Here is a 22,084-nt window from a genome sequence, read left to right on the forward strand (position 1 = left end):
ATGGGTTTTATCAGCAGCTCCTACCACCTTCTTGGGTGGTTTTACAGGGCAATCCCGTAGAAAATGCCCAGAAGTTCCACAATATAGACACAATTGCATTTGCCGTCTCCTTTCCCTTTCCTTCTGGGTTAAGGGTCCTTTAACCCCTCCGATTTGCATGGGTTCTGAAACATCTGCTCCTTTGGGGTTAGCGTGGGTTTTGACCAACACCCGATTCTCAAACTTGACTTGATCAGCCTTTCTGTTCTGAAGTCTGTGATCTAACTGGACCACTAAGTCTATATATTCAGCGCAGTCTTGAGGTGGGTTCACGACTTGAGCCAAGACATCCTTGAGTTCACCTCGAAGCCCTCGATGAAATAACGTGATTCGTTTTACCTCAGGCCATCCAGTTTCCACTATTAACCTATTAAAGGTTGCGATGTAGGATAGAAGGTCGTTGTTACCCTGTCGTAGGGACAAAAGTTTGTTATCCAGGGCCTGTCCTTGGGAGTGCCGGGCAAATAGTCTTTCCATGCTAGTTTGAAAGCCCTGAAAATCCCGAAGAATTGGGTCATCCTGAGTAACTAGTGGAATTGACCAATCAGCTGCACTGCCGCTGAGATATACAATACAAAGGCTACCTTGGCTTGATCATTTGGGAAGGCTCCAGGTCTGCATAAAAAGTGCAAGCGGCATTGGTTTATAAACACGGCGAACCTTTTGGGATCTCCGGCAAAGCGTTCGGGTGGGGCTAATGGAATATTTCCTGGAAGGTTTATTTGCACAGGGTTACTTGATAACACAGGAGCTGGATTTCCCCCGGAACCAGATAGGGGTGCTTGTCCAGCCTGGCTTTGCAATAGTTGCCTAGCAAGGTCATCAGTTCGCTCCTTTGACAAAATCAGTTCTCTCCTAAGAGCATTGGTTTCTTGACAGGCGGAATGCACTTCAGCCTTCAGTTCCCCTAGTAATTGGGCCAATTGGTCAGTCTCTGAGGTATCCATAACGCCAGGGTGGGAATTTGTGGGTAGGCTTTGCATTCTGTTACGCTCACCTGGCTCCCACAGAGGCGTCGATCGGAACTGAACAGCTGCGGTCTCCACCAATGTGACGCGTAGGACCGAGATGACGGACTGGACTGGCCCACCTAGCTTTGTTTGCTTGGCCCTTAGGAATATTCTTCTGTAAATGGAGAAAGGGAATTAACCACCCGTGGAGTTGAGCGTAAATCCCTCTACCCCCGCTGTTCTCCCCACAGATCACCTTTGATGTCCCCTCTTATAGTCTCACCTGATGGCTTGAAAAGATGAGCTCTCCATCCTGCATTGAGCGCAGGGGCGTGTTGATAATCAGTTGCTTCACTGGCTCGAAGGAATTGGTGAGTTCCAGAACAATATTGATCCGAAAAGTATGTAATTCGTAAGAGTTCACATGTCTGACTTTCACTCTTGTCAGATTCCTTGCAGTTTGCAGCTTGACCCCAGCGAAGAGTTCCTCGTGGTAGTTGACGAAGTTCATGTAAGTATTTGGCTTATCCTACACAGTTCAATAAAATAAGGCCAGCATGTAACCTGTGGCTTGCTCCCTTATTCAGGTGTGGAGAGAAAATATGAAGTTCAGGGAATAATGCCTTCTGCGGTAAAATTAGGTAAGTCTATTGGGGTGAGAAGAGTGCCCCTTGTTTTTCCTTTCGTCTCACCTTGTTGTCCTGTTGTTCCCCTTAGGGGCCGGGGTACGGCGAGGATGCAATGGAGACCGCGCCGACCCATGAAGAGGAATAGTACCCCCGGCGGTAATCAGGTAAATCTATGGGGGTAGTTACTATTGCCTCTGTTTATTCCCTTGGCTCACCTTTGCTGTTCTTGGATGCAGTGGATCGTGAGGATGCTGCGAAGGCCGGTGAGTTCAGCGTGGCGCTGCAGCAGGCGAGGCAGCGCGCGTAAAAATGCTTCTTTCTTCCAGCTCGAAGGCGCGGTGGATCCGGAATTCAGGTAAGGATCGAAGGTTTTGCTTTTATTCTAACCTATTCTTCTTCTGTTCCTCCCTTTTTCTAGGAGCTGCAGACTCGAGGCGGGCGTGGCAGAAGACTGGATGCAGGCTTGCAGACACGGTGAGCGTTACACTGCTGGATGCAGAATAATGAGTAGTCCCAGATAAGTATTCCTCCCCACCCGAGTAAAAAAATAGTCCCTAGGTAAAATAGTCCCTTCCAAGCCTCCTTTGGTTTGGAGCTCTGCAACATGGTTTGCATCAGGTAAGTTTGCAGCATGGTCTGCATCAGGTAAGTTCTACTCTGAGCCTGGTGCCTATGGCGCCAGGACTGACTCTCCATATGAGCCTGGCGCCATAGGCGCCAGGACCGCACCCAAACAGCCCCTATCAGGGGTTTTTGGGCTTGCTCAAAATAACTTGATGCCTGCTTCCGGGGTTGCTGGACCTGGTCTGGTTCCCCGGGGGTAGGCATCATGACAATTATATTGCAATTATGTGTTTCCCTGTATCGTTTGTACATACTTTCAAGGCTTCCTGCATTTAAGCGCTGCTGACCTTCTAAAAAAGATGTGTCCATCAAACACTGCTTTGTTAAGGTTCTGATGTACCTTGTTTCACCGTTTGATCATCATGTTTTACCCCTGTCGCAACGCCGGACTTACAGTCGGGGACCCGAGGTGGCATTCATGAGTGCCACTACCCGCGACAGGGTTGCATATTCACAATCATCCATTGACTTCCATCTGTGGACTTAGCACAGTAATTGTTTGCCACACACACATAGCATTATGTTCACATTTTATCACCATTTTGTCTGTGTTTTTATTAATGTTTCTGTGTTTTTCTTGTACAGATTTTTCCATTAGTTTGACCTTATCAGTATTTTTTCTATGTCTATGGTTCTGCTTATTCTCTGTTTTGTTCGGAATTATTTCTAGTATTCCCCAATGACCGTGTCTCGGTCATATTCATACTTTTTTGTCCAGTATTGGCTTCATAACCTCACATGCAGAGGTGCTTTAAGTTCATCCGCATCGCGCCATTCCGCAGACGCGATGCGGTCACGTGGTTATATTTATAACCGTTTCCTTAGCAACGCATCTACCCGGCGATGCGAAGCGGCGTCCAGATGGCTGCCGTGCTGCATTCACAGGTATGCCTGTAAACTGCTCCCTCGACACCAGGATCCTTGAATCCCTATCCGTTTCACTTACTTATACTTTACATCCCCAGATCGCCACCGTATTTCTGTCCATTCTTGGATTGCATGTGTTCCTGAAGTCCACATGCTAGCTATTGAAATAGCCCCTTGTAACTTTCTGGCTACACACAACTCGAGAGTTACATTTCGTCCTCATATTTTCTGTTTCACGTCTGTATACACGCAATCAACCACAATCAACCGTGTTTATTCATTCCTGTTAAATTCACTGTTCCTTTTCTTTTGTTTTTTTTTCATTATGCACTTCTTCGTTATTTGAATATACCCACACTCTGGTATGTGCTTTTTATTTTATGACTGCTTGTTTCTATGTTGTTTTGTATTCTTCCCTATGTTCTGACATATGATTTGAATGTAATGATCTTGTGATGTTGAAATTTGCTTTAAAATCACAATTATATAGACTTGCCCTGACAAAGGAGTTTATATCTCCGAAATGCATTTGCGCATTAAGTCTACACTCACCATGAGATGTGTTAGCCGCATCCTCACTAAGATTGAATTAGTGTCTGGTTTTTGAAACTTTTTTGTTGATAAATAATTATTCAACCCATCAAGACTCGGGTTTGCTTTGAGAATTATTGTGTAATTGGATACAAGTTGCTCCCTAGAGCATATTCACACATTGGAAGAATTTTTTTTTTGAATTGCATTACCCAGTTTGGGTGCAACGGAGAGCGGCTGCGTGACTACGTTTGCTACCTAGTCTCTTGCTTCACAGGAACAGCTTTTAAAGCTGCTGTCTGCTTGCTGATACAAGATAGCTCTAACACACCTGATTTGAGGGTCATAATTAACGAGAACCTGTCCATATCCCTCTACTACAATTAGGCAGCAAAGCTGAAGACTCTTATTCCTAGGCTAACTCAGGGAGAGGGGGCTTGTGGCAAGGCCTGCTGAGAAAAGGGCCCGAGTAGCCGTGTCTGGACACTGCATAATCCAGAGCGGAGGCTTGACCAGCCAAGGAAGCTGAAATGTGCCAGTCGAAGCTTCTCCCTCCGGAATCACTTGTTTTTTTTGTTTTTATTTTTTTTTCATTTATTTGTTTTGGTTTTATAAAAGAAAAACCTTTACAAAATAACAACAATCTCAAATGAAAATGAAAATTTACATGAAAAGTAAAAAGAAAAAGATGAAATGATAAAAACCAATAAAAAGCTAACCAAGGGTATCACCGGGAACAGAAATCCCAACCATAACATTACCGAGTACCAAAAAATGTTCATTTAAATAATAATGGCACTTATTTTCAATACTTGTACTATTGCTGCTGTTAACATGATCTCTTGACCAGCAATCATTCTGTCCCAAAAGAACTCTGAAAAAAGACTTTCCTCCTTGGCCACAAATCTTCTGAAAAGCAACAATCTGGTTTCCCAGGTACCTTCGCATTCCAATAGTGTCTTATTGTTTGTTTGCCCGAAGGCGCACAATATTCAGAGTTTTTTTGCTTGATCCCCTTGGTTACCTCTTGCTAATATTTCTCCAGTACGTGCCACATTAAGTCTGAGCCTAGGAAGTTGTTTCTTATTGCTCTATCAGGGAACCTTTGTAGATAGTGAGGCAGAAGACCCAGCTTTTTTCCATCTTTAAGCATGGGTTTGGGGGCCTTACTAGATCTTGCATTGGCAATTGTATCAATCCAGTCCCAGGTTTCCAATGATCTTTTCACTTTACAAGGGTTTGAAACAAGTGTTTCCAGGTTCATCTCCAGTCTGTTCAAAATTCCTTTTATTTTCTTCTCCAGACAAGAGAGAATCTGTGATCTTGTATTTTTAAGGTGCTCATTTATCTCATAATTAAGGGAATCTTGTTTACCAGTAATGATTTCACGAAATAATGAAATAAGTTTCCAGTCTGCACAACACCCTAATGAGATCAAACCAAGCTCAAATCGTAAACATTCCATTGATGTACATAGAGGGAGAGCCAAGGTTTTTTTCAAAATTGATCCCTCGATTCTGTTCCAATTTATGTGCCATAATGAAGATTTTGCCTCTAAACCATATAGTATTACTGTGACTGCTTTAGCCGTGTAAAATCTAATTGCTGGTGAAATTGAGAATTTAGAATATTTTATGTTAAGAATTTACCTTATTTTTTGCAGGGCATGAACAAATCTTATAACCCAGACAGGGGATGGCCTTCCGTCCAGAAACCAGTTGCCATAACTAACTTTCTTTTTTGGATGTTTAAAGATAAGTATTTTAGATTTTGCAGGGTTGATTGCGAGCCCGTTAGTACTGGCATACTCCCCCAACTTATTCAGAAGACGTTGAAGGCCCACTGCAGACCTATCCAACAGGACAATGTCATCCGCGTAGGCCAGCCAGTGTAAACTTCTTCCATTTATCACCGGACTGGCCAACGCTGCTGAGGACAAGAAGTTTCCTAGGTCTGAGAGAAAAAGGTTAAAAAACAACGGTTCCCCCATACAACCTTTCCTGACCCCTCTCAGAACTTGTACCAAATCAGAGAGGTGGCCTTGCTCATCCAGCCGTACTCTTAACGTTGTATTTCAATGAAGCACTATTAGAATCGCTAGTAGGTGATGTGGTATACCCCAGTCAGAAAGTTTTCTCCAAAGCAAACATCTGTCCACATGATCAAATGCTTTGGAGAGATCTATCCAGGCCCCATAGAGAGGTAGGTCAGATTTCCCCTTTGACCTTTCACTGACCAGGTTTAAGATTAAGCCGTTCAGGACGGTGGACAGTCCCTTCCTAAAACCTGTCTGATGGCATGACAGGATTTTCCGTGCCTCTACCCAAAGTGTGAGATCTCTTAAGAGTAATTGCATGAAGAGTTTGCTACTGATATCAAGGAGGGCGATGGGACGATAGTTTTCTGGTTTGAGCCGATCACCCCCCTTGAAGAATGGAATCACTAAAGTATTCTTCCATGATGGTAGAAACAAACGGGTCTTTAATATTTCTCGGAATAAGAGATTTAAAATCTCTGCCCATGGTTTTGGTTTATTTCTAAGAACCTGATAGGTTAATCCATTTGGTCCTGCCGCTTTAGAGCTAGAGGACTTGGATATTAAATTGAGAATATCATCTTCCTTGAATGAGAGGAACCAGGGGGAGTCCATTACCAGATAGAAATCAGGAGACCCTCGAGATCTAAAATTCTCTGAAAGGTATTCCACCCACTTTTTCTCTGGGACTAGGTTGCACAGGGAGCTGTTGATGCCCGTTTCCAGTTTTCCCACCACCGCCCAGAAGTTCCTAGAATTGTTTATGCTAAGAAGATGCAACATTTGTTCACCATCCTGTTGTAGCCTTTGGACTCTCTTATTCTTTGATCAGTTTCTGTACGTCTGTTTTGGTTTTTTTAACTCATGGAAGAGGATGGTCTTGTCACTAATCTCAACTTTTAGTTTGCGCATAATACTTCTGCGTTCTCTTTTTTTTCTGGGTCTCTTCATTAAAGATGTGTAGATGACCTTGTTTCAAGGTTGCACCAATTTTACCTGGTGGATGGATAGTCCATATAAATTTCCCGAATTTCTCCGGGTGGAGTTCTTCTTTCCAACCTGATTTTGAAATTTCCCCAAGTTTTTCATTAAGGGTTTTCCCTTCTTGCTTATATTTTACAACTCTCAACTTTCCCTTGAGGCTCTCTACTTCTTGCACCAATCTCGTACCTTTAGGGCTTAGTAAATCCAAAAAGGAGAGTTCCAATCTGGAATGATCACTCCCACCTTCATGATTTATAATCAAGCTTGGCTGGAGGCAAGACAGTTAAGAGGAGACAAAGTCCAAGGTAGATGTGAGGTTCTCCCTACGCCAGGTTGTTTCTGCCCTTCCTTCTTCACCGGGCTTCTCCTGTATTTGCTCTTGTCCCAAGATGCAAGGAAGTCTAACAACATTTTACCTCTTCTTGAGATTTTTCTCCCTTTTTGTAGATGCTCATCACAGCATTTGGTGGAACAGTCAGAGTTAAAATCCCCGGCTAAGAGGATATTTATACCTTCCTGTTCGGCTTTCACCTTAGTTAGAACCTCGTCAAGATCCACTAGAAAATGTTGAAGTTTAGAGATGGCAGGATTCCAGTAGATATTGATAACCACCATTTCAAATTGAGTTCCATTGTTTTTCAACACCACTTTACAAGCTTGAATTCCCAAAGGGTTATTGCACACTGGAGTAATCAGTTTAAATGTGGAATTTTTTAATGCAAGTAGAAGGCCCCCCGATAGTCTGCCTTTGGCTTTTTGGGATGCCTACAAGTTTTGGGTTGTAAAGCCCTCAATCCCGAGCTGGTGGACGAGCCAGGTTTCCTATAATATAAAGATATCATTTAGCCCCCAAAGATCTCCTTTAAGTTGTTTCTTTTTTAGAAAACCTGGCCCTCGCGTGTTCCAACAGACTAGCTTCAGATTACTATGCCTAAAGGCAGTTTGTCTCAACTCCCAATTTTAAAATGATTTGGGAGATGATCTCAGGGAGCTTTGCCAAAAGTTCTCCATTTTGGTTTAGGCCCTGGGGATGACTCACATCTTTTTTCTGCGGGACCCCACCCGGGGCCCCCGTCTTCACTCCTGCTCTTCCACCTGGGCTTTCCATATTAGGGTGGACTCTTGGTTTGTTTTCTTCAAACATTTCAAAGATTGTAAGGCCCACCCGATCCAGTTCGGCCTTATAATTTACCATTGCTTGTTTTGCTCTTCTAGATTTCAGGCTGATTTCAACAAAAAGATGATCATTTTTTAGCTGAAATTTGACATTCAATGTCATCGCCTGTGAATAGGAACAGGTTTGGGACCATGTTCAGATAAGAAAGAATGGCCTATCTACATAGAGGTTTATTATTGTTGTTGGGGGCCTGCCTTAACCAGACTTTTGGAATGGAATAGTCTGCCACATCTGTGATCTCGGCCACTACAGGTTCTTGAATGAGGAGTGGTTCTGGCCCCTCTGTTGTGCTGCTTCCAGTGGGGTTTTCCAGTTTTCTATGTTTCCCTAGACCATTCCATGTGTCCTCTGCACGGACTGAGTTACCTGCCTCTCACCCTCTTGCATGATTTGCTTACTTCAGAACTGTGCACCTTCTTCTCAGTTCGCTTTGCAAATATTGGTGCTAGTTTCAGATGTATCTTTGCAGGCACCTCAGCTGTTTCCATATCTAAAGCAAGTTTTTGGGCCCTGTTTTTTTTTTCTCAGAAATATTGGGGCTATCGTGATGATTGCTTGATCTTTGCCAGAGCTGTGTTTGTTTATTATCTTCGGGGGAGAACTTACTGGATCCGTCTGAAGACCGATACCTGTACGTTGGATCTTTTTTTCCACTGGGCCTTTGTGTTTTTTCCTTTGAGAGCCTTCTAACCCTGATTTGTTTTTTGGAGGAAATAACACTCGATCTTACTTGAGTGTCAAACACCGCCAGATCCAGTTCCACTGTGAAGAAACTGGAACACAGACCTGAAAAGGTTCCTCTTCCACTGGGAGTGTCAAGTTTTTCAGAAACTGGTTCACACCTGTGTCCTTAGACTTTGTCCTTTCTGATTTTTTTTCTTTTTTTGTATTCTTGTTTTTTGTTGAAGAGGAGTTCTTAACTGGGTTTTGTTTACTCTATTCCGTTTTGTCTTTCTTCTTCCTTTATAATTTTGGGAGGAGGCTGGGCTCCAGGTGTCCTCAACAATCACTAGCTCTTGGGTGGTTATATCCTCCAACAATGCTGGGATGTCAATGACCCCCTCCTCATCATCGACAACCACATTTGCTTGCCTTCTGAACTCCTCCACAACAGATTCCGACAGGGGAGTGTCATTGAATAAGCAATTTTCAGCCCAACCTTCTACATTTGAATTTTGCCTAAGGTTCAAGGAGAGTAGCATAATTCCTGTCAGTTCTTTAATCAGCTTGTGGGTAGCATCACTGTCTTTTTTCCCTGCCTTGAGGATTTGAGCCATATCTAGGCCCTGCTTCACCCCTTCAAGTTGTGTTTCCTTTAGGGTAGGGATCAGAATGCTGTTCATAGCAGTGCTCAAACCCTCAATTGCTGATTCATTTTTTGCCATTTCATTTGTTAGTTCAAGCAGCACCCCAGCTTGTGTTTGCACTTCCATTTTTAAGAGTTCGAAAACTGAAACCAGTGAATTCAACACAAAGCTGAGTGCTGAAAGAGTACTGTCGCTTGTTTGCTGAACATTACTGTGTTGATCGATACAAGGTCTCGCTTGACAGTTATGTATTGTGCTTGGTGGCAGCTCACTTTGATCGGATGGACTCCAAATAAGATTCTCTCCAACATCTAAATCCAAAGGAGTAAGCCCTTCTTCACTCCCTTGCATGGCTTCAGTGGGCTGCCATACTCTGTCCTCCAGCTCTTCTGCGTCATTAAGGCTTTTATTTCTTTTCTTAAAGAAATGGTCTTGAATTTTACTCTGAATTTATTTTGTGGTTGTGTATTCCAAACCTCGCTTCCACCCCTTTCTCAATTATGTCAATGATTCGTCAATTCCAACTGTTTGTGGGGAGTGGGCATGGACTAAAGCGCGGATGGTTTGGGGAACATTCTGTTGGAGAACTGGCAATGATTCAGTAGGAGCACTGGATTCCTCCCCAACCCTCTGTAATTGATCTAAAAATTAACCATCCTGAACCAGCTCATTTTCCAAGGAAGGAGCGCTTCAGAGTCTCATTCTTGTGCCCCGCTTTGTCACGTATAAGAATTACCGTAATAAGGGGCAGACGCAGCAGTGGGGAAGGAAGAATCTAAAGTGCTTTTTATTCTGCTCGGTAAACTCGAAAGGTAGTATAGTTATACCAGTTATAGATTCTAAGATGCAAAGTGGAGGAAAACAGATGAGAAACCAATTAACTGCACTCCCGCTTCCCTGTTACTTTCTCAGTGGGCCTTTCCCGGAAACTGCTTAAGTCTTGCTGCACACTCTTCTTGGATCACTCAAACAGCCTCTAATTCTTTAGAGCCCCCGGAGTATAGCGTTTGCTCAAGAAAGTAGAGGGCCTAGCAAACCTTTTTCAATAACAGCACAGCGTTCTGAAGTTTTTGCAGAAAAGTTATCTGCAGCAGATTTTTCAAACAATTACCTTCAATGGTATTTCAGCATCAAGACGGCGTTAAAGGAAGAGAGAATGAATCCAGAACATCCACACGCGCTTCACCTTCTGCAGCTGCTGGTATAATCCAACACGGTCTGGGGAATAATAGCTTACAGCAAGCGAGAAAAGCAGCGTGACTTAGGTAACCCCAGCGCCAACCAGAGCCAAACAGTGGCTCAACCTCGCGGTAATAAACTCAAAGCACAGCCCTTTTGCTCCGCACTGGCTTCACGCTGCAAGGGTGCAGAGCCCTGTCTTTTGTTTTCGGGTCCGAGGACCGGGGGCATGGCAAAGTTCCACAATCCTTAAAGGTACCATTTTTTCCCCCAATGCAGCAGGCCAATTTCGTCCAGTAAACGGCCCAACTGGGGAATGTTGATGTATTAGAGGAGCTGAGCAGAGACAGGACCACAGGATCGCAAGGTCCTCAATAAAAAAACGGGGACCAGAGCCACAGCGGCTCAACAGCGGGGTAATAAACTCAAAGCACAGCCCTTTACTCCGCACTGGGCTTCACTTGTAAGAAAGCCTCTGCGAGTACTGGAACATTTTGCTGGGCGATGGCTATATCGGTAAGGATGGTAGGTTCTGCTTCCCTTTTTGCCTCAGTGATACGTGTCTCAACAGTCTCTCCAAAGCCTAAGCTGCCTCTCCATTTCCTCTGGTTCACTTTCTTCTTCAAAACAGGGAAATGGAGCCTTCTCAAGAATACCCTGTGCAATTTTGTCCCCACAGTGTATTTCAAAGGGAGTTTCGCCATGGTTCTGTAAGATAACCTATATGTCTCTCTGAAAGTCTGGGTCTATAACGCCTGCTAGGACATCTAGGCCAAACTTCAAGGCCGGGCCAGATTTTGGGGCCAATCTTACATAACAGCCCGCAGCGGGTATTAGGACTAAGTCTGTGGGAATCATCCCTCTTTTCCTGGGAGGGATAGTGGCGTCTCTGCTACTACAAATATCAAAGCCTATGGATTCTTTTGTGGCGTTAGAGGGGTTTGAGGCTCTGTGACTACGTTTCTGGAATTTTAGGGTCCCCCAATATGTCTCAATTCAGTCATATCCCACTGCTAACACCATATGTAGGGGAGGCATGGTATCGCAAGTATGACACGGACACAATAGGTACAATTTGTAAAACCTTTATTGAAGTTTCTGGGGTGGGAAAAACTCCTATTTGCCCTATAACTAAGATGGTAGTAGTCTCGACTATCAAACAATATACAAAAAACAATCAAATCAAAATGGTCTATGCTAACAAAACCCTAATGCCTGCCCTATCTCTTGTACAAAAAGTGTATACAGGAGAAATGTATGCAAAGGAAAATCAGTGTTCAAAATAATAAATGTGGCTGAATCATCTCTCCTCCCCACGTTAGACCACACAGAGTAAGGCGGTCCTTGTAGGTTGGATGATGCACTCTGGCTCAGCTTTTCATCACAATAAACAGTTCCAAAACGTGGACCGAGGCCCGCCTGGACTTCCACGTTAAAATCTCTCTTTCCACTTCCAAATAATGTTTCAACAAAATGTTCATGTAGGTCTCCCTCTGTCGGGCTCCGACCTCCTCAAAACACAGTTCACATGGGTCACCCTCTGTCAAGCTCAGACCCCTTCAAAACACAGTTCACGTAGGTCCCCCTCTGTCGGGGTCAGACCTTTCACAACAAAATTCAACAATACTTGCCAGGGGGCTCCCTTACCCAGGTGTATTACTCTTCGGTTCTCCCTCAGTCGGACTCAGACTGCTTTCGGATGTCAAAGACTTTCAAATGTGTGTGGCTTTCTAAACAGACCTCCGCAGGACCACTTCCACTAAAAAATCACTGTTCGGCTTTTTACTCTCCCCTTTGCTTGTTTCACTTTTGCAGTTCATTCACTTTTATCACTACAAACAATGTACCTTTCACAGAGACTTTCGAGTGGGCTACTGCCTTGGCTGGACCACTCCATTACTCAGTATCGCTGATTTTACAGCTGTCCTCACTTCAAAAGTTCATTCACAGGTCTGCCTTTCTTCGCGTCTGCAGCCTTCTCTTGTGATATAATGTTACCACTTCGAACTTTCTTTAGCACACACCGGTCTCTCGGGTTGCTTGCCAACTCAGTGGCTGCGTGCTTTTCTTTCTTGCTTTTGCGATTTCCCATTCACGAGTCAGGGTTAATGACTCTGACATTCACCTGGGAGGGTCGCTGGTGTCCTTGGAGAACAATGCAGCCTTCCGATGCTGTGCTCTGGCCTTCTCCACATGTCTTTTGCACCCTGTCAGAGGCTACGACCTCCAGTAGGGATCTCTTGGGGTTTTTGACCCACTGCTCTCGTCCCTTCATCCGTCGCTCTGCCCGAGTAGGTTTGACTTCATCCTGAAAGCTCTGCTCGTACTCGTGTTCCACCTTGCTCAAAGCGTGTCTTTAGGTTCTGCCTTTTATCCGTGTGAGGAGAGCTAATTGGCATCAGGTGTACGCACTTTGAGTCAAGTGCCTGACTTTGCCTGACCAGATTAGCGGGACATGTCTAGTACAATGTACAAGAGTTAGTCTTGTTACTCTGTCACCCGCTTCCTCGGCCCAGTGTTTGTGTAAAAAAGGGGTTGGGGGAGTTGGGACCTCATAGAATCCTAACAAATAGGATGGGTTAGATAAACAAAAAAGGGGTTAATACCGCGTTTCACCATCGGCTGCCTCACCCCCACTCCCTGAAGACCCATGACCTAGGTGATCCTCCTGCACTGGTCCACGCCCAGGGTCTGTATCCAAAGGTGATTGCTGTGTCCTGGCCACCTGAGAGATCCCCGGGAACTAACGGGTGAGACACCCTCTGGTTTCTCACATACCCTTCTCCCCTCTGCGATGTAGCCGCATCTGTTTCATTGGGAAACCAGGAAAGGAAATCAACTTTCCCCTGTTCCTTACCTTTTTGGTGTTCCACAGTGAAACAGTAGGGTTGCAGGTCTAAGAACCATTGCATGACTCGAGGGTTAGAGTCCTTCCATTGACTTATCCATATTAAAGGATAGTGGTCGTTGACAAGTGTGAACTTTCTCCCTAGAAGGTAGTACCTTAGATGGACAGTTGCCCATTTGATGGCAGGGGCATATAATTCCAACACGGAGTAGTTCTTCTCATGTGGGAAGAGTTTACAACTAGTAAATAGGATGGGGTGTTCTAATCCGTCGCATATTTGCGATAAAACTGCTCCTAACCCTGTGAGAGAGGCATCAGTTTATAACACAAATTCTTTTGAAAAATATACTACTTTTAGGATTGGGTTCTAGGTTGTTGTAGCATGCATCATCCTCATCAGTCCAATGAATCTTCTGGGGTTCAGCATTTCTTAGCTTGTCTGTTAATCCAGCTGTTCTGTCTACAAAATGTGGGATAAACCTACGGTAATAACCAATTAATCCTAGGAATGCCCTGAGGTCTCTCTTGGTCTTGTGTGTGAGGGCATCTAGGACGGCTTTCACTTTTTCTTTCTGGGGCTGAACACTGCCATTCCCTACAAAGAAGCTTAGGTATTTCACAGCCGATTGAGCCAGTTTACATTTGGATGAATTGGCAGTTAAGCCAGCCTCTGTAAGGGCTCACATAATAGTAGAAAGATGGAAAAGATGGTCTTCCCAAGATTTTACCATAAATGACTGTCGTCAATATAGGCCCCACAGAAATTGGAGTAAGGCTGTAATATCCTGTTAATAAGTTGTTGGACTGCTGGGGCCCCATGCAGTCCAAAAGGGAGGAATTGGAAATGCAATAATCTTGTGGGTGTCGAGAAAGCGGTCTTCTCCTTATCAGGTCCTTGTACTGGGACCTTCCAATACCCTTGGTTAAATCTAGAGTTGACATGAATGTGGCATTTCCAAGTTTATTTATTAACTCATCGATTAGTGGCATAGGGCATCAAAGGCAGAGATGGCATTAACCTACCTGAAGTCTATACAAAACCTCCAAGAATGATCGCGTTTAGCTACCAACACAATAGGAGAAGACCATGGACTCAAAGAGGGCTCGATAATGTTTGCCTTCAGCATATTTTTAACTTCCTCAACCACTATTTTTTTTCGTGCTTCTGGGAGTGTATATGGTTTCAAATTAACCACTTTTCCCTTTGGAGTTGTAATATAATAAGTACCATTTACTCTTCCTGGTTTCTCGCAGAATACACCAGGGAATGTCATAATATGATTGTTCAAATCTTCTTGTTTCTGTTTAGATAGTTCCTAGTGGATAAATTCAGAGTTGTCTATCTCCTCGGGTACCAAACAAGACAATATAGAGGCTGGTGGCGGCAGAAGGATTTTCTTTCCGCTTCTTTAGGAGATTTACGTGGTAGAGGTGGGTTTCTCCAGCATGGGGTCTGGCATGGATTCACATGCTCATGAATATTCCCCGTCGTCAGGCTGGGAATCCTCGGTAAAGAAAAAATCAATATCAGTTTTGTTTCTGATCTGTCTTTCTTAGTAGTAACCAATCACTGATCTCTGGGTCATACTGCCCCCAGCCAATGACTGCCATCCTCAGATTTGGTAGCACGTAAAGTGGCAGTATGACCAAGTGAAGAGCCGCAGAGGGGTAGGCGGGAGGGTTCGCATGTGAATCCATGCCAGACCCATGCTGGAGAACAACAGTTACAGGTAAGTAACTTGTTCCTTCTCCAGCATGGGGTCTGGCATGGATTCACATGCTCATGAATAAAAGAATACATAGCAGTACACACATGAACAACCACGGGAGGTGGCAACAGGCTGAACATTAAGCAATACAACAACTCAAGATTAAGCATCTCTTACCTCCTCACCAGGCTCACCTTAAGCGAACAGGTTGCGCAGCACTGCCTGGCCGACCCTGGACTCCTCCCTGGAGTCCCGATCGACGCAGTAGAATCTTGTGAAGGTGTGCGTCGACCTCCACGTAGCAGCCCTGCAGATGTCCAGCAGGGGCACACCAGACAGGAACGCCGTGGTAGCAGCGATCTCTCTGGTCGAATGGGCTCTCGGACGGCCAGGCAGCGGTCGGTTTGCCAACCGGTGACAGTGCATGATGCAGCCGGAGAGCCATCTGGAAATGGAAGTCTTCGAGAGAGCCTTCCCTTGATTCACAGTCCCAAAGTTCACAAACAGCTGTGACGTCTTCTGAAAACTCTTTGTGCGGTCCACGTAGAACTTCAGCGCTCTAGCTACATCCAGCGAGTGCAAAGTCCTCTCGGCTGGCGTCGAAGGCGACGGGAAGAAAACTGGTAACACCAAGGGCTCGTTGAGGTGGAAGTCCGACGGCACCCTGGGCATGAAGGAGGGGTGCGTCCTCAGCACCACCCTTGTGTCGTGAAAAGTCAAGTATGGAGGCTTGCAAGATAGGGCCTGGACCTCTCCCACTCGTCGTGCAGAGGTGATGGCCACGAGGAACGCTGTCTTCCACGACAGGAACTTCAAAGGTGCTGAATGCATAGGCTCGAATGGGGCCCCCATGAGCCTGGTCAGCACCACATTAAGCTTCCACGCCGGGGCTGGAGCCTTCACCGGTGGGAACCGGTAGGCATTCTCTGTGGGTTTCCCTTCTATATAGTAATCCCTGTTTCAGGAAGAAAAAAGGGGCTTCCCTTCTCATGTCCTTCTCCCTCAGGAATCACTTGTAAGAAAGCCTCTGCGAGTACTGGATCATGTTGCTGGGCGACGGCTAGATCGGGAAGGATGGTAGGTTCTTCTTCCCTTTTTGGCTCAGTGATACGCGTCTCAACAGCCTCTCCAAAGCCTAAGCTACCTCTCCTTTTCCTCTGATTCACTTTCTTCCTCAAAACAAGGAAATTGAGCCTTTCCAAGAATTCCCTGTCCAATTTTGTCCCCACAGTGTATTTCAAAGGCAGTTTCACCATGGTTCTGTAAGAGAACCTATATGTCTCTCTGAAAGTCTGGATCTATAACACCTGCTAGTACATCTAGGCCAAACTTACAGTCCATGCCAGATTTTGGGGCCAATCTTACATAACAGCCTGCAGGGGGCATTAGTCTGTGGGAATCATCTCTCTTTTCCCAGGAGGGATAGTGGCTTCTCTGCTACTACAAATATCAAAGCGTATGGATTCTTTTGTGGCGTTAGTTACAGAGCCTCAAAGCACTCTAAGTTTCTGGAATTTTAGGGTCCCCCAATTTGTCTCAATTCAGTCGTATCCCACTTCTAACACCATATGTAGAGGAGGCATGGCATCACAAGTATGACACGGACACAATAGGTACAATTTGTAAAACCTTTATTGAAGTTTCTGGGGTTGGAAAAACTCCTATTTTGCCCTATAACTAAGATGGGAGTAGTCTCGACTATCAAACGATAAACAAAAAACAGTCAAATCAAAATGGCCTATGCTAACAAAACCCTAATGCCTGCCCTATCTCTTGTACAAAAAAGTGTATGAAGGAGAAATGTATGCAGTCACGTGCTTCTTCGGCCGAGTGTTTGTGTAAAAAGGGAAGGGGGGAGTTGGGACCTCAGAGAATCCTAACAAATATGATGGGTTAGATAAACAAAAATGGGGGGAATACCGCGTCTCACCATCAGCTGCCTCACCCCCACTCCCTGAAGATCCCGCACCGAGGTGATCCTCCCGCACTGGTCCACCTGCAGGATCTGAACCCAAAGGCGATGGCCTTACCCTGGCAGCCTGAGAGAGAGATCCCCAGGAACTAGTGGGTGAAACACGCTCTAGTTTCTCACACTGGGGAGAAGGGTGTTGTGCAGTGTATGGCCAAGCGAGCCTCTCGTGCTGGCGGGATCTTTTCCCAAAGGGCCACTTTTTAATGCTCGATGAGTTTAAGGTGAGAGGCAAGGTTGACCGCGCTGGATATTTTCATGTATTTTAGATTACGCGTTAGGCTGAAAGCAGAGGCGTAGACAGGGTAGGGCCTGAGCGGGCAAGGCCCACCCCAAATATGTAAATGCCCACTCGGCAGCGCTGTGTGGACATTTACAGATCTTCATGTCACTGTGGTGTACCCAACTACATTAGCTTCAGGCCCTGCTTGGCTACGCCTCTGGCTGAAAGACCGATTCCCTTCCTTTTTATCAGGAGCTGCCTGAGGCTCCAATATTGATTGGAAATATTAGCTGGGATAATTGGGCTAAACTGGTTTCTAGCTTATATACTAGCTTCATTGACAAGACGGCAGGCTGGGTGGAGGATTGCCACAGTAAGTGGGAGAGCGCCGTGGGTATTCCCATCCTAGATGATATGTGAAGTTACTGTTGTGCACAGACGAGGAGGAATCGCTGTTAAGAATAGATATAAGATGATTAATTAAAAATGTCTTCACAATGCAGACCTTGCGGAGACCGAGGGAGAGTGGGGGGCTGGGTTTCCCGGATTATGAAAAATATTTTGTGGTGGCACAACTGCAATAGGTGATGGTGTGGGATCATCCGGGGTCGGACCTCCTGGGAGTATTAGTGGGGCCATTGCAACGAGAATATAGGCCGGCGGACCTCTTGTGGTACCCGCTGGCTAATGTGGGGACATCAGTGGTTTTTGAAGCGGTAAGCGAAACATGGAGGAAATATGTGGGTGGCAGGGAGGTTAAGGGCCGCTATGAGAAGAACCTCTCATGGGGGGCTGATCAGAAACTTCACCAGGCAATTGGGAGGGTAGGGATACGAAGGCTATGGGAGAAGGGATGTGAAACAGTGGGGGACTTTTTTGAGGGAGGGCAGCTCCTTACCTGCAATGAATGGTGTGAGAAGTTTGGCTTGCCACAGGGAGTTTTTCTGGCATATGGGGCGGTGGTTCGGAGGATGGCAGAGTTATGGCAAGGGATACCTGAGGAGCCGGAATCATGCCTGGTTCTCCGAGTGTTACTCGATCGGGCTGGGGGGAGAGGACATATCTCACGGGTATATAAGGCTCTCGGAGAGAAATCAATAGGAAGAGAGTTGAAAGTTAAGGAGAAGTGGGAAACGAACATGGGGCGCCAGATCTCAAGTGAGGAGTGGGAGAGAGTCTGGGACCTGGTTCGGAAATCCTTGAGGAACGCCCGTTTTCAGTTGGTCTAATTTTTAATATCCTGCATAGGGTATATATTACCCCAGTGGCACTTAAGGCGATGAGTGGAGAACACTCGGGTGATTGCCCCAGATGTGGGTCAGGGGATGCGGGATTCTGGCATATGGTCTGGGAATGTGGGGTAATAACAAAATACTGGGATGAGGTGCTTAAGGGAATAAATGAGCTACTGGGAGCCAACCTGGAGAGAATCCCGGAGACCTGTCTGTGGGGGGAACCTACCGGGGGGGAAACGTAACAAGGTACGAAACAGAATGGGTCGGTTTCTACTTGTACTGGCGAAACGCCGGTTGGCGATCGCATGGAAGTCCCTCCTAGGTCCAACAATTCAGCTCAGGAGGAAAGATGTCCGAAGATGGGGATTAGCGGAGCTGGCGGTTCTGCAGAAATTAAAGGTGGAGGAGGAGGCGGGGGAGGTAACGGTTCACTGGTCTCAATTGTTGAACGACCTTGCAAAAGACAATGATCTGCGCCCTCCGTGAGATGCCGTAACTGGAGGAGATGCAATAATATGGGAGAGAGGGAGTTTGGGGGACTGGATTGTGGGTGGGCTAACTCTACCCTCAATGAACTGTCAGTATTGGTGCTGGGCTGCTGTGGCTAAAGAAAGTCAGAGATTAGTTTCGGGAGTGGGGAGGGGGGGGTTTAACAGGGGGTAGGGGTTATGTGGTTGGGTGTGTTGGGGCGATCTAGAGATGGGCCTGATTTTTGAGGGTGGGAAGGGGGGGGGAGCGCCAAAGGACTGTTGTATTGGACTGTCAATTAAAAATGCTTGAAAGAAGGGATGTTAAGGGGGTTGGGGGAGTTGGATTTGTTTAATGCCTATGAGTTTATTGAAAAGGCAAATAAAAAGTGTTTTAAAAAAACAAAACAAAAAATGTCTTCACCAGAGTAAAACTGGTGATCTCCAAGTCCGTCTCTCCCCCTCCCATCAAGACATCGGACTCATGCAAAAGGTGTGGAGATTCACTCGCTACATTTCTGCACCTAGCGTGGTTCTGTCCAAGTATACAATTCTTTTGGTGACAAGTCTTTGATACTGTTGGGGGGGGATTGCCAGGGAGATGTCACTGAATCCCCTGATTGCTCTTTTGGGGTACATGTATGAGTTGCCATAGCATGTGAGGAGCCTTCTAGATTTATTTTTATTGCTCGCTAAAAGAACGGTTGCCATGATGCGGAGAAGGGGGCGTCCACTTGTATATGAACAATGGAGAGCAGATATTCTGTACTGTCATGATACAGAGGCCGAATATGGAGCTATTTTGCACCCAGCATCTAGGCCAAGGAACATTTGGGGACCTTATGTAGCCTCTCTACTATCGAAAAAGGAGTAATATCTCCAATGTTTCGGGATCTTTGTCCGATGCATAATATTTGTCATAACTGCCCCCTTACTGTGTTCAGCATTACTGTGCTTTATGGGTTTGGGAATGCACTGCTGTGTGTATTTTAATTTTCGATGTTGTATTTATGAAAGCCAATTAAGAGTTTTTAAAAAAAAGAAAAAAGGAGGGCCAGCTCCAGAATAATAGTTGATTAGGGAAATGGAAGCTAAAAGATTGTGTGTTACAGGGTAGCCCACATTTCGGGCACTATGAAAGGAGAGCCTAGGATTGGGTGACTGAACCAAAGACTTGCCAGAGACTTTATGACTGAGTTCTGAGATGAGAAGCAGGTATTTGGAAACTGGAGGCAGAAGCTAAAGTCAGGGATAATCTAAGACGATCTCAGGTGGAGGGGTTGTAGGATGAGCACTGCCCTAGTCCTGCACTTTTATTTGATACTTGTACTGTAAGAGAATTTCCTTAATGGAACACAATCTAAAAAGAGCATAATTTTTCATCTCTCGTAGCCATCAATATGTTAAAATTACTTATGTCATAATCAACTGTGTAACTGATTTCATGTGTTTTTCTTTTTCAGTATTCCTGGGCTATCTCTGCATCATCCTTCTCATGCTTTTTCTGCTCATATCCTGGATCGCGCCTGCACACGGTGCCACCAACATCTTGGTCTACATCAGCATCTGCTCGCTGTTGGGCAGCTTCACCGTGCCCAGCTCTAAAGGCATTGGGCTGGTAGCTCAAGATGCTTTTTCTGGAAGTCCATCGAGTGCCAGGGCAATGTACATCTTCTTGGTGCTACTGACCGTGCTGGGGTGCAGCATTCTAATCCAGTTCATTTACATCAATAAAGCGCTGGAGCGGTTCGACACTTGTGTCTTTGGGGCGATATACTATGTGATGTTCACGCTGTCAGTTCTGCTGGCCACCGCCCTCCTCTTTCAAGAGTGGAGCAAGGTGGGTGCAGTAGACTTCTTAGGCATGACATGTGGATTCACAACAGTGACTATTGGGGTTTTTCTCATTCAGGTGTTCAAGGAGTTCAAATTCAGCCTTGCAGATTTTAACAAATCTGCTATGAAGACTGATTAGAAAACGTGCCTTAACTACGCAGTATTATTTATGGAAGTGGTGTACTAAATAATTGTAATGTTTACAAAGGTGATAATTGCCAAAACTACTGAGTGCACTGACCGGTGAATCTCCGGTGTATTGCTGCCTAAACTAATAACGTACTGTGGTATTATTAATAATGCTGGCATAATGACTACCCTAAACTAGTCTTTGTAATTTGTAACCAGGATACGTTCTTATTTACCAGTGTGGGTTTGTGTGAAGTAGAACAAGCTCAATGTATTGGTAAATAATTTTACTCTCAATTACATTTTTTTAATAGTCTGAGATGTGTAATTAAATTATTAATATATTTCCTGATGTTTGGGCTTCATTTTTTTCCTTCATTCATCACTTGTTCTTTGCTTTTACTCGCAGTCATACACATTTCACGAAGTACATTAAAGGTTAAGACATACTTTCTAAATTTAGATTCTCAAATTCAGATTGTTTTTTGTGCAGTTTAACATTGTCATGCTGTCAAAATATTGCATCACAAATGGATTTTATTTTTGCATAGCCTCATCCAATAAGCGAGATTGTTCATATTTTGTTTCACATGACCTAGAGCACAGTGGCAGATTGTCAGTTAAACTCAATAGGCTGAAGGGTTGTATTCTAATTGACCTTTTCACAATTGACCTTGGGAGAATTGACCTCGGGAGAATTGACCTAATTTAGAAGGTCAATTAGGACATATACGCGGGGGGAAACCCCCTTCAACTCCTCAACCCAATCCAAAACCCCCTGCAATCCCTACCCAATCCCCTTATATTATTTATAATCCAAAACCAACCCAATACATATATAAAATAACTAAAATAATATAAAGGTCAATTGTGCAAAAGGTCAATTGTAAAAGGTCAATTTGGGTAGTACTGGCTGAAGCCTGGCAGGCCTGCAGCATCCACACGTCTTGGCCTCACGCTGAACTATGCCCCAGCACCAAAGTGAACGTTATCCCTTTTCCATCAATATGTGGCTGTCTCAGCAGAGAAAATAATCTACTCGAATTTGGCATGAAAGGTTTTATTTAGTTCCTGACAGCTACTCTGGATCTTTGGCTTCAGGGCAATATTCCCATGCATAGATCTGGATTCTAAGGTTCCTGATGGATGTGGCGAGGTCTGTGACCATGTCGTCTGCATGGTGCCGCAGGACCTTCTCTTGACCTCGTGCATTACATCTATTGTTCCGGCTTGCCTCCTGCTTGTAGTTAGACAGGGAATTGGGACCCACAATTGCAATTTTCATGTTGGCGATATTGAAATGGCTTTTTACTTTTCTGTCTACGTCAGCCTTGGGTAGGCAGCTG

At 45.0% G+C, this 22,084-nt stretch overlaps 1 protein-coding gene across 2 annotated transcripts in view; it reads left to right on the forward strand.

Annotated features, from left to right (window-relative positions):
- The window catches only part of NIPA1 (NIPA magnesium transporter 1), a 359,202-nt gene that overhangs the window by 325,689 nt on the left and 11,429 nt on the right, over positions 1-22,084 (forward strand). Inside the window, exon 5 of one of the 2 annotated variants that reach the window (XM_069636609.1) lies at positions 20,237-20,613. In XM_069636609.1, coding sequence (XP_069492710.1) covers positions 20,237-20,613 — 377 coding nt within the window. Of the gene's footprint in view, positions 1-20,236; positions 21,086-22,084 lie in introns of those variants that run through there. The other variant, XM_069636608.1, reaches the window with a different exon arrangement.

Source organism: Ambystoma mexicanum, chromosome 7p, assembly GCF_040938575.1.
Source record: "Ambystoma mexicanum isolate Mex_15411 chromosome 7p, UKY_AmexF1_1, whole genome shotgun sequence".
Taxonomy (NCBI): domain Eukaryota; kingdom Metazoa; phylum Chordata; class Amphibia; order Caudata; family Ambystomatidae; genus Ambystoma; species Ambystoma mexicanum.